Source organism: Monodon monoceros, unplaced genomic scaffold, assembly GCF_005190385.1.
Source record: "Monodon monoceros isolate NGI ecotype Baffin Bay Population unplaced genomic scaffold, NGI_Narwhal_1 Super_Scaffold_11, whole genome shotgun sequence".
NCBI lineage: Eukaryota > Metazoa > Chordata > Mammalia > Artiodactyla > Monodontidae > Monodon > Monodon monoceros.
In genome coordinates this window covers 95,882,540-95,895,441 of record NW_021703767.1, presented here as the reverse complement: position 1 = coordinate 95,895,441, position 12,902 = coordinate 95,882,540, and the positions used below count along the sequence as shown (strand labels likewise).

At 34.8% G+C, this 12,902-nt stretch overlaps 1 protein-coding gene across 1 annotated transcript in view; it reads left to right on the top strand.

The window, feature by feature from the left end:
- The window catches only part of SEC62 (SEC62 homolog, preprotein translocation factor), a 30,996-nt gene extending 18,416 nt beyond the window's left edge, over positions 1-12,580 (top strand). Inside the window, exons 6-8 of the mRNA XM_029214572.1 lie at positions 1,469-1,529; positions 5,709-5,828; positions 9,870-12,580. Coding sequence (XP_029070405.1) covers positions 1,469-1,529; positions 5,709-5,828; positions 9,870-10,339 — 651 coding nt within the window. The 3' untranslated portion in view covers positions 10,340-12,580. The remainder of the gene's footprint in view (positions 1-1,468; positions 1,530-5,708; positions 5,829-9,869) is intronic.
- Positions 12,581-12,902: the final 322 nt, after the last annotated feature.

The window sequence follows — 12,902 nt, the reverse complement described above, 5'->3', positions numbered from 1 at the left end:
ACATAACTTTTACATGCACTGGGAAACCCCAAAAAAATGCATTATTGCGGTGATCTGGAGCTAAACTGGAAATACCTCTGAGGTACACTGTATATATTATATAGTACAGTATAATATAGTACATGCCTGTACTATATTACAGCATGGTGAGTATTATGATGGGAGAATACCAATTAGGTATAGGTAATTTAATCAAGAGAGGATAAGAAGGGTCTGGAGATTCTGGACACTTGACCTGAGCCTTGAAGGATGACTGGTAGATGGCCAGGTACACTGCAAAGGAGTTATAGGTCTGTTAGACAAAGGAAGCTTTTTCCTGAGCAAAAGCATGGGTGCTTGCATTCCCAAAAAGGCTAAGATTTTATTCTGTAGAAAGAAGCAGGCTTTGAAACTTTTAAAGATGGGAAGCATCTTTAAAAACTTGTTTCTTTAGAATGCTAAATGGCAGAAGTGATGTCTGTGGATCCGATTTCCAGGATAAATGTGCAGCATTAAAAAAGAGAAATGTTAGAAAAAGAAGCAAATCAAAAAGCAGTAACCAAGAGCGCTAGTCAAAATAGAACCATGAGGGTTTCCCTGGTGGCGCAGTGGTTAAGAGTCCGCCTGCTGATGCAGGGGACACGGGTTCGTGCCCCGGTCCGGGAAGATCCCACATGCTGCGGGGTGGCTAGGCCCGTGAGCCATGGCCGCTGAGCCTGCGCGTCCGGAGCCTGTGCCCCGCAATGGGAGAGGCCACAACAGTGAGAGGCCCGCGTACTGCAAAAAAAAAAAAAAAAAAAAAATAGAACCAGGAAATGGAAGAGTACTGTTATTTATAGAAACTGAGAGATAAAACTAAGAGTTTATGGATGATGAACAGAGTTCTGATTATTCTAAATGAAGTAAATTTCTGTTTTCTAAAGTAAGTTTTAAAAGCAGTGGTTCCCAGCTTTGCAGCTACAGACCCTCCATGGGGAGCTGGCAATGAACTTATTGCAGGGAGTCACAGAATCTTTATGTTCACTGAGCAAGATCTTTAATAATGGTTCTTTGCTTCTCATCAGTTGGGTGGAATTGAGAGCTGCTGGATCTTTAATAGGGCCTGACTGGAATCTATCATAACTGTGCTCTTAGACTGGTTGGTTCTACTCTACTCATGCCAGTATACATCATTACATTAGGGGCAAAAAGGCTGTACAATTGTTGGTATTTAGGTTGAATAAGTAATGGTTAAGTAATGGTTTGCACACAGGAGTAAACTGTTAAAAGCATGCAAGTACATAGAAATGTACTTAACTGTGTTACGTAATTTATAGTTTTTAAAATAATTTTCTAACTGAATGGATACCAAAAGAAACACTGCTACTAAAGGAATAGTCTTTGGAATTTGTTTACCTTTAAAAGTAGTTCTTATATGTTAAGAGGTTGGAAGTAACTGTTCTAATGTAACCTTAGAACTTTAAGCACTGAGGTTTCTTGATTCTTCTAGGTATTTGTGTGGATCTATGACCCAGTTCACTTTAAAACATTTGTCATGGGATTAATCCTTGGTAAGTACAATCTCTAAAATTTAGAAAGGGATATAAACAATGCAGAAGCCAGAAAGAAAATATTTAACATAAAATAGTTATTTTTTTAAAGTACATTTTAAATAAAGCCAGAAGATAAATGATAAACTGAGGAGAATATTTGCACTACATCTTTAAGAGATTAACAACCTGCTAGAAAAATGGTAAAGGTAACTCACAGATAAAGAAATACAGTGACCGGACTTCCCTGGTGGCGCAGTGGTTAAGAATCCGCCTGCCAATGCAGGGAACATGGGTTCGAGCCCTGGTCTGGGAAGATCCCACACATCACGGAGCAACTAAGCCTGTGTGCCACAACTGCTGAGCCTGTTCTCTGGAGCCTGTGAGCCACAACTACTGAGCCCACACGCCTAGAGCCTGTGCTCCACAACAAGAGAAGCCACCGCAATGAGAAGCCCACGCACCGCAACGAAGAGTAGCCCCTGCTCACCACAACTAGAGAAAGCCCGCATGCAGCAACGAAGACCCTACGCAGCCAAAAATAAAATATAAATAAATAAATAAATTTATTTTAAAAAAGAAAAAATACAGTGACCAATAATTGTGAGTGATACTTAATCACACTCAAATACAAATTAAAGTAACAGTGATTATCAAGAGAATTATAAAATTTAATAGTACCTACTCTTAGTGAAGGTCCAACACTTAAGAAAAACCAATACTCTCCAATAATTGATGATATGTCCATTATTTTATTTTTTATGGAGGGCAGTTTGGCAATATCTTCCAAATTTTTAATGTATACACATGGACTCAACTATTCTACTTCTAGGAATTTATGTCATGGCTGTTCCTAATATAGTTGCACAAAGTATCTATTCAGAAATATACATTGACACTTTATTCTAATCCAAATCCCTCAGACTATATTTAGGAGGGCCATTAGCAAATATCTTTCAAGATTTTTTTTTAATTTTTTAATTTTATTTATTTTTTTATACAGCAGGTTATTAGTCATCAATTTTATACACATCAGTGTATACATGTCAATTCCAATTGCCCAGTTCAGCACACCACCATCCCCACCCCCCCGTGGCTTTCCCCCCTTGGTGTCCATACATTTGTTCTCTACATCTGTGTCTCAATTTCTGCCCTGCAAACCGGTTCATCTGTACCATTTTTCTAGGTTCCACGTACATGAGTTAATATACGGTATTTGTTTTTCTCTTTCTGACTTCACTCTGTATGACAGTCTCTAGATCCATCCACATCTCAACAAATGACTCAATTTCGTTCCTTTTTATGGCTGAGTAATATTCCATTGTATACATGTGCCACAACTTCTATATCCATTCGTCTGTCAATGGGCATTAGGTTGCTTCCATGACCTAGCTGTTGTAAATAGTGCTGCAGTGAACATTGGGGTGCATGTGTCTTTTTGAATTATGGTTTTCTCTGGGTATATGCCCAGTAGTGGGATTGCTGGATCATATGGTAATTCTATTTTTAGTTCTTTAAGGAACCTCCAACTGTTCTCCATAGTGGCTGTATCAGTTTACGTTCCCAGCCAACAGTGCAAGAGGGTTCCCTTTTCTCCACGCCCTTTCCAGCATTTGTTGTTTGTAGATTTTCTGATGATGCCATTCTATCTAGTGTGAGGTGATACCTCATTGTAGTTTTGATTTGTGTTTCTCTAACAATTAGTGATGTTGAGCAGCTTTTCATGTGCTTCTTGGCCATCTGTATATCTTCTTTGGAGAAATGTCTATTTAGGTCTTCTGCCCATTTTTGGATTGGGTTGTTTGTTTCTTTAATATTGAGCTGCATGAGCTGTTTATTATAGTTTGGAGGTTAATCCTTTGTCCGTTGATTCGTTTGCAAATATTTTCTCCCATTCTGAGGGTTGTCTTTTCGTCTTGCTTATGGTTTCCTTTGCTGTGCAAAAGCTTTGAAGTTTCATTAGGTCCCATTTGTTTACTTTTGTTTTTATTTCCATTACTCTAGTAGGAGGTGGATCAAAAAAGATCTTGCTGTGATTTGTGTCCAAGAGTGTTCTTCTATGTTTTCCTCTAAGAGTTTTATAGTGTCCGGTCTTACATTTAGGTCTCGAATCCATTTTGAGTTTATTTTTGTGTATGGTGTTAGGGAGTGTTCTAATTTCATTCTTTTACATGTAGCTGTCCAGTTTTCCCAGCACCACTTATTGAAGAAACTGTCTTTTCTCCATTGTATATCCTTGTCATAGGTTAGTTGACCATAGGTGTGTGGGTTTACCTCTGGGCTTTCTATCTTGTTCCATTGATCTATGTTTCTGTTTTTGTGCCAGTACCATATTGTGTTGTTTACTGTAGCTTTGTAGTACAGTTTGAAGTCAGGGAGTCTGATTCCTCCAGCTCCGTTTTTTCCCCTCAAGGCTGCTTTGGCTATTCAGGGTCTTTTGTGTCTCCATACAAATTTTAAGATTTTTTGTTCTAGTTCCATAAAAAATGCCATTGGTAATTTGATTGCATTGAATCTGTAGATTGCTTTGGGTAGTATAGTCGTTTTCACAATATTGATTCTTCCAATCCAAGAACATGGTATATCTCTCTATCTGTTGGTATCATCTTTAACTTCTTTCATCAGTGTCTTATAGTTTTCTGCATACAGGTCCTTTGTCTCCCTAGGTAGGTTTATTCCTAGGTATTTTATGCTTTTTGTTGCACTGGTAAATGGGAGTGTTTCCTTAATTTCTCTTTCAGATTTTTCATCATTAGTATATAGGAATGCAAGAGATTTCTGTGCATTAATTTTATATCCTGCTACTTTACCAAATTCATTGATTAGCTCTAGTAGTTTTCTGGTGACATTTTTAGGATTCTCTGTGTAGTATCATGTCATCTGCAAACATCTTTCAAGTTTTAAATGCCTTTACCCTTTGACCTAATAGTTACACTTCAAGGAATTTATCCTGTGCTGTAATCACAGTTGCACACATGTACATGTACATTGGTATTTGTTGCCCTCTTGTCTATAATAGGATAAAACTGGAAACAGATCAGGTCCCTCAGTAGGAGGATGGTGAAATAAATTTCAGTGCAACTGTGTGCCAGAATATCATGCAGCTTTTAAAGAATTAGATAAGACTAATTCTTATTAGTACTCACGAAAAGATATCTAGAATAGATTAAATGAACACTGTAAAAGAGTAAGAGTGTTATAAGCTCATTTTTGTAAAAAAAAAAGAAAATTCTGTGTAGCTAGTTTTAATTGTATATAGGCAGTCTCTGGGAATACAAATAAATCATAGTAATTAACCTCTGGGGAATGGACCAAGAATTGGATGAAGACTTCACATTATACCTTTTGGTTTGTTTTTTATTTTACTGTTTTGGGTTTTTTGTTTGTTTGTTTTGGGGGTTTTTTGCTTCTTTTGTTACCATAGGTATGTGTTATTCCTGTAAATTTAGTGGGGCGGGTATAGGAGTAGAGGGAGGGAATGATTTAACAAGTAGAAAAAAATAGCAGTTAAGCAAGTTTGATCAGTATGATCATAGGATCCCATTCAAAATAATAAATCCAGTCCTTAGCTTATAAATGAAATAGCTAGAATTTGAATTTGAATCCTGATCTCTTTTGCTATAAATACCTAAAAACCAGATCTTTCTTTTGATTGTTCCATGTGGTTCCACTGTACTTAGAAAAAAACTGGAGATGCTTGTATACAGCTTCCCTAACTACCAAAAATGATCTGTATCAGAATTTCCTGGTGAGCTTTTCATTTGGTAGATGTCAGAGCTTCACCCCAGAACCAATCTCCAGGGAGGGATCTTTGGAATCATTTTTGGTTAGTTCTGTTGTTTGGCTGCTGTTTCTTTAAGCTTCCCTATTTGATAGACAGATACCTTATAGTCAAAAAGTTGACAGTAGCAGCAGTTGATCATTTAAGGAGCTAACAGTTTCACATTTTTAGACAATACTTTTTTCTAATTATATATAATTTATACTAGAAAAATCCTAATCTAATTTAAAAGTAGTAGTTAAACTATGAAATGGTTGATAATCCACCATTTTTTACCTATAAAAATGGCAATTTTATATGTTTCAATATGGTTTTGTTTTATTTCTCCCCCTAGGAGTATATTCACTGTTATGGCAACTAAGCCATTTAAAATTTTAGTCTAAAGGTTATGTATGTAACTTTTTCATTTCTTGTTCCAGTGATTGCAGTGATAGCAGCCACCCTCTTCCCTCTTTGGCCAGCAGAAATGAGAGTAGGTGTTTATTACCTCAGTGTGGGTGCAGGCTGTTTTGTAGCCAGCATTCTTCTCCTTGCTGTTGGTAAGTATTGTTATTAATAAGACTGACCTGGGTAAGAGGTAGATATTGAGCAGTTTGGACTATAATCTGGAGCTTCAGTAAAGTTTAACAGCAAAATTAATGTAAGTGAATCAAGAAATATATGGGCCTACTTTTTGGGTCATATCCCAAAACTGACTCAGGCTTGAAGTAGTATATGTGCTTGATTAGATTTGGTCTGTTGTGTTGAAAGGATTTAATATGTCTCAGTCTGCAAATAGTTATGCTTTAAGATTTAACTACCACAAGGACTTCAGTATTTTTACAGTGGTTGATCATTTATTAGACATAATATTTTCAGTAAACACTTTTTTTACTTAAGGCAAGTGAAACTTATTTTAAGCATTTACATTTTATACAATAAATGATTGTAAACAATTGATATGCCATTTTTAGTAAAAATCAGTTTGTACCATGTACCAAGATAAATTCTTGATGCATTAACAGGTTGTAAAATGCTGTTTAAAAATCAACAAGAAAATGTAAATAATGTTATTTTATGTTTCTGGATGATTGGGGTCTTTCATGGCTAAAATAACAATATAAAAATAACCCAATTCAAAAGAGGAAATTCAAAACAATTGATTAATAAATATATGAAAAATACTCATCACTAGTTATCAAATGATAAAATTAGGATAATGTGGTATTTTTTGCTTATATAATTAGGAACTTAAAAAAATTTTTTTGTTTTGTTTGAAATGGAAATAGTGCCAAGGAGGGTTTGACTATAAGGAAGCATGCCTAGGGCTTCCCTGGTGGCGCAGTGGTTGAGAGTCCGCCTGCCAATGCAGGGGACACAGGTTCGTGCCCTGGTCCGGGAAGATCCCACATGCCGCGGAGCGGCTGGGCCCGTGAGCCGTGGCCGCTGATGCTGCGCGTCCGGAGCCTGTGCTCCGCAACAGGAGAGGCCACGACAGTGAGAGGCCCACGTACCACAAAAAAAAAAAAAAAAGGAAGTGTGCCTAAATATAAATGGTGGTGGTAGTTTTGAATGATTTTAATGTTCTTCTTTACACTTGTCTGTATTTTTTACAGTGATCATGTTACTATGAGAAAAAACAAGTATTATTTTGCTTAAAATTCTAGCCTTTGAAGATTTTCCTGTACAGGGTAAACTGGTCTAATTTAGTTTTTCATTTTGGGAAAGAAATAGGAATTTTTTTATGCTTGTCTAAAGCTCTTTAGTGATTTTTTTTTTAACCTTATAATATAATTCTTTGAACCATCGAGAGTTTATGTTGGTATATGGTACTAAGTTTTGATTATTTTCCTCAAATGACAAATAAGCTTTTCCACCAGAACATATGGGAGTACTTCTTTATAGAAATGTTTTTAAATATCCACATTAATGATTTAATATCTGTTTTTAGAGGACATGATTTGGCCAAGATTATCTGAGGAGGGTGTGTGTTACTCTGAGATTCTATGATATGTAATGTAATAGATTATTATGTTTATAAAGCATTACTGCTATAGCCCTAAGCAGTTTCCCTCTGCACATCCCTTCACCCTGGACATCAAAGTGTCCTGAGTTGGTGCCACCACCCATGGACCTAGGAATTCATTGAGTATTTTCATTCAGTTCATCTTGTTTATGGGCCTCCATTTTTTTCTGGGATCTCTGACTGTGTGTGAGGCCTTATTCATCCACCTTTCAGTTTTTCCTTCCTCTAGCTTAGTCACCTTGAAAATAGCCCCTGAAGTTTTTGCATGTAACAGCACACTTGTAGGCCAAGAAATAATATCTAAGAGTGTGAAGCAGGTAATTCGTGGTAGTGTACTACCTGCATCAAGAATGAGAAGCCATAAACTTTTATCTGCCATTAGATATACTAATCAAGTTGGTGTCTTCTGGTTCTCAAATCTCTGAAAATTTAGAAGCTCTTTGAAATTTTTCAGCAAAGGTTTAACTCCAGTGAATAGAAATAACCCACTTGGTTATCTTTTATTTAAACCAATATTTGCAATAATTTATGGTTATTATCTTGTTTTGCTTTTTAAAGTATTGTTTCTTCAGTAATGTTTTCTATAATTTTTCATTTTAAATACAGTATGGATTTAAGTAGCATTGTGCATTAAGTAGTCTTGTGAATCAAATCAGAAAATAAACCCAACATTTTCATTGCTTCTCTTAGAAAATGTTGTTTCTCTTGGAAAATTCCAAATATACTTTCAAACGGTTTTGATCTGTACCCCACTTATAAATTGGAGATTTTTTTAATATTATCTCATGAAGTATTATATATTGGTCAAAATTATATTTGGTGCTACTTTGAATACATATTCTTAGTATTGCCATTTAAAATAAGATCTTTGCCGATTTTCTAAATATGTCACTTTTAGTATAGAAGTGGTATGATAATACATATCACAGCGGTTTTCTCATGATTCCTCTCCTTTTGCCCCTGATAATAATCTACTGCCACATAGAGAAAAACTGTAAAAAATGTTAGAATTCTGCTACACCCAGTTTATACATGGCATTAGAATTTAGATTTTATTTGCCATTTCGATATTGCTCTTTCTTGGATTTGAGGCAAGATTTCATATTATGAACTGTCTGTCTTAACAACCCTTCAAAGCCTATCATAACATCATAATTCTATTTGGAGGGAAAAATATGCAGCCTCCTTAAGAGATGTTCATTATTTTTTTCAGTGGGGTTTATTCACTGATTATTCCATAATTTCAAAGCATATTTGCCTTTTCTGTTTGTACCACAAAAGATACTGATGTATACACACACAGTCTTTCAGAATATTTATGTTCTTTTGTGAAAATAGAAATTACTGCTTTATAAAAGTCAGGGCAGCTATAACCATTTTATTTGTCCAAAGCAATATAATGGAAGAAACATAGAAGAGCTTTTCTCAGGTCTTATTTGAAAACAATGATATAATTATCAGTAAAGAAAACAAAAAGTAAAATAAAACCAAAAAACCTGTCATAATTGATTAGTCCATAACATTCACATAATCATGACCTTAAAAAAAAAAAAAGAAAAACCAGGCAAATCACTCACTCAGCTCTTCAGTATGTTTGGTAAATTAAGAGAAAACTGTATGAAATATTGGGGTTTGTGTTTGTGATAGCTCATTACTATAAACTTTAAAATTCTCAATTTCTTCCATTATCTAAACCGCAGTTTTGTCATATATTGCTCTAAAAGAGTAACTTCAAACCTATTTGTTGAAGCCATCTGGCTTTCATTAGCATTGTATGTTTCCTAATATTGGGAGAAGGTTGGTCCTTAAAATAAACAGAAATTATATACTTATTTAAGAAACTCGTAACTTTTAGTAAAACATTATCTTATTGTTCAAAAGTATTTTTTCTTAGAAGACTTATCCTTTAGGCAGGGTAGGCACATGCCTTGAACTCAAGGTACATTTAGGGGCCCACGGAAATTGTTTCATTTTCATTTCTTTTAAAATCAAAAGTAATAATATATACACATGTATATCATAGTGAACCTGTGCAGGATTATATTTGTATTTGTACCAGTATGGTCAGAAAAGCAGAATTTTTAGTATGTTTTAATGAAGGAATTGCCTTACAAAGGCAAAAGTGTCTGGGGTCTAGGGAAGTCACAGTGCAGCCCTGCTTTCTCCTTTTTAAGGCTGCTTAAGGTATCCTTCATCCTGCATTTATTTCCTTTTTCTTCTACCATGATCTCATGTGTACTTCAGGGTCCAACTGGCAGCTGTGCTTATTGAACTATAACATAGCAAAGTGCATAAATCATAAGTATATCCATGAAACAGCACCCGAATTAAAAAATTATAAAAGCAATTTTTTAATGGCATTGTAGTGTTATGCCCTCAAGTTCAGAGAAGAATGCTCTGTGCCTAGAATACTGTTGATAGCTGCTAAACTAGGATTTAATTGTTTATACTTAAGGTGCATGTAATATGCAAATAATAAAACTGTGAATGTTTTCCCACTTTTGCATTAACAAATATTCTGTGCTTTCTGAGTCAATGCTTGAATTATTCAATTAGAGAAATTTTTCTCCCACAGCTCGTTGCATTCTATTTCTCATCATTTGGCTCATAACTGGAGGAAGGCACCATTTTTGGTTCTTGCCAAATCTGACTGCTGACGTGGGCTTCATTGACTCCTTCAGGCCTCTGTACACACATGAATATAAAGGACCAAAAGCAGACTTAAAGAAAGATGAGAAGTCTGAAACCAAAAAGCAGCAGAAGTCCGACAGTGAGGAAAAGTCAGACAGTGAGAAAAAGGAAGATGAGGAAGGAAAAGTAGGACCAGGAAATCATGGAACAGAAGGCTCAGGTGGAGAACGGCATTCAGACACAGACAGTGACAGGCGAGAAGATGACCGATCCCAACACAGTAGTGGAAATGGGAATGATTTTGAAATGATCACAAAAGAGGAACTGGAACAGCAAACAGATGGGGATTGTGAAGAGGAGGAAGAAGAAGACAATGATGGAGAAACAACTAAATCTTCACATGAAAAATCATAATCTGACTAATTTGGGGACTAAATAAGTGCAAGAGGTTGGATTTTCTAGGTTGGCTGATCATCGTAATGTACACGTGACATTTGCAGCATTCTTTAAATCCATTTACTGAAGTGGATTTGTCATCCAAGCAGTTATATTCAGCCCCTCATTTCATGTAATACTATTATTGGTACAGTCTAAAGCCATTTGTAAGTTTTATCTATTTGATAATTTTACAGTAAATAGGTCTCATTTATTTTGATAGTTATCAAAGGTGCACTTTCCACAGTGACATTTACATTAATGACATTTTTTGATAGTTGTATGGCTTTTTACTGTTAGACTAATCAAAATAACTAAAAGGGATAAAAACAAACACCAACATTTCAGATTATGCATAGTTCTGTAGCCATTTCACAGTTTCTTTAAGGTGAAATGCTTAAATTATTGTTCTTGATAGTTTAGCTTTTGTTGATTATAAAATTATACCAGAAAATTTCCAAGATTCTGAGTTAGCAAGGTTCAAAAGCATTTTGTGGAAACAAGCCAACTAGTAATAATGCAGCAACACTTAGTTTAACTACAAATTCTCCTTTTCCAACTTAGGAAATCCAAACTGATTTGTACAACTGATTCAGAGTAACGTGGTCATCTCCAACAGAGGAAGCAAGCAGCATTGGCTGGAAGGTGATGGCTCTTCTTCCCATTTCCTTGTCGTAAAGTAAAATGTATTCTGTACATAATTTACAAATAAACATTTTATTTTAATTGACTTCTTATTTAGACATTTTCTCAAAACTTAAATTTGTAAAATTAAGACCATTTAAGTATATGTTTTTAGAGAAATGGAAGTTTCAGTAACCCACAAAACATCTGTGATCTTTCTGCAGCAGCTTCAGTTTTGTGCCAACATTCCATGTATTTGAATATGAATTAAAACGATCCTTATTAAATAAGAGCAGACTTAAAGTAGCTGTTTGTACGCCTTAATGTTCATTTTGATTTATCTTAAATCTCTACATTCAGAAATGGGGTGCTGTATTATCAGACCAGGAGGACTGCTATGAAAGATAATTTACTGTTCTAAAATATCAATTTAAAATAAACATAAAAGCAAACATAAGAGAACCATTGGACTCTAATTGCTTTAAACTAGTTTTGCAGTTTGATTTCATGTCTTGCAAACCTTAGTTACAAAAAAAATCTTTAGGAAAAATCATGTGTTTACTTATGAGCATAATCATTCCTTGGAGTTATACTCTTATAAAATGATAATGAATATTAAATTATTTTCCTTCAGTCACAGTGAGAGCATTTTGCTTTGTAGTTGAAATAGGTGGTGTGTATAGGTCTTCATTTTTCTTTAGGCAGTTTCCCACCTAAGTGTTAGACTAAAGGTGTTAAATTTTTCTAATTGTGAAAAAGTACACTTTCTGTATACTGACACACTTTGTTAAACATGGCTTGTTTGCTTCTTTATAGTATTCCTTGTTAAGTGGACAGAAATGTGGCTGTTGGATGTTAATGCAACTCTATCAAGGATGCAGTCAATCAGTTTAAGTTTCCTCCTAGCCAATGTTCATTGATTTAAGTGCCTGGGTGTTTTCCCCTCACATTTTCAGAGCTCTTCTGCTTTATTTCCCTAAAAGGGATGCATAATTATAACTTCTGAGCTTCTTAATCACCAGTAGCATTAATACCTATTTTGGGATATGATAATGGTACCAAAAGTGTCTTTCAGAAATAAAAATGATTTAACCTTTACTGTTGTGATAATGCCCAGGCACTCAATATTTATCCTTAAGCTCTTTATAATATATGTACTGTGTCTAACCTTTAAGACATTTGGAGCATGGCAGGAAAGTCAGCTTCTTATTGATATGTGTGGATTCTTAAAAGAATGTTAGTACAAATTTTTATAAATATTTGGTGGTCCCTGGGGGAAAATGTCATTCTTACTATGGTTAGAAAGCAAGTTAGAAATTTCAGCTCTTTTACTATTCAAGGTTGTATACTTTAAACAAAAAATCAAAAGACTGCCACTGTTACATTTCTCAGAATAATAGATGGCTGTCTTTGTTGACTAACATTAAATATTCTTATGCCAGAGCATGGAAAATTGTTTACATTAGTCATTGGAATCGTGATTTAAAAAAAAAAAACTTCCAAGTTTGCTATGCTACTGTAAATAGAAGCATGAAGCTTTTGGATAATGTAGGATTTATTGTGGAGTGGGTATAAATTGACTTAACTAATAAGCAGGATTGAATTAATGAACTGAGTCCAGATAATAATAATAATGCATTTGTGATTGTAAAGTCAATGTATTAAATAGGTTGTTTCTCCTTTTCCCTCCCACTGATTTCTTTAATTTTCAAACTATATGGCCTTCTAGATGACTTTAATTGAAATAATTTGGATTTAGCCAAATACTATCAAAAAGTAATAAATTTTAATATGTCACATTAAAATTATGCAGTGGTGATGGGTTTTAATGTTTTCCCCCTTCTGGTTTTACATTATGAGTACCAATTAGCTGCTAACTATAGAAAAATCATCTTGTATCTTTTATAAATTGAATTTT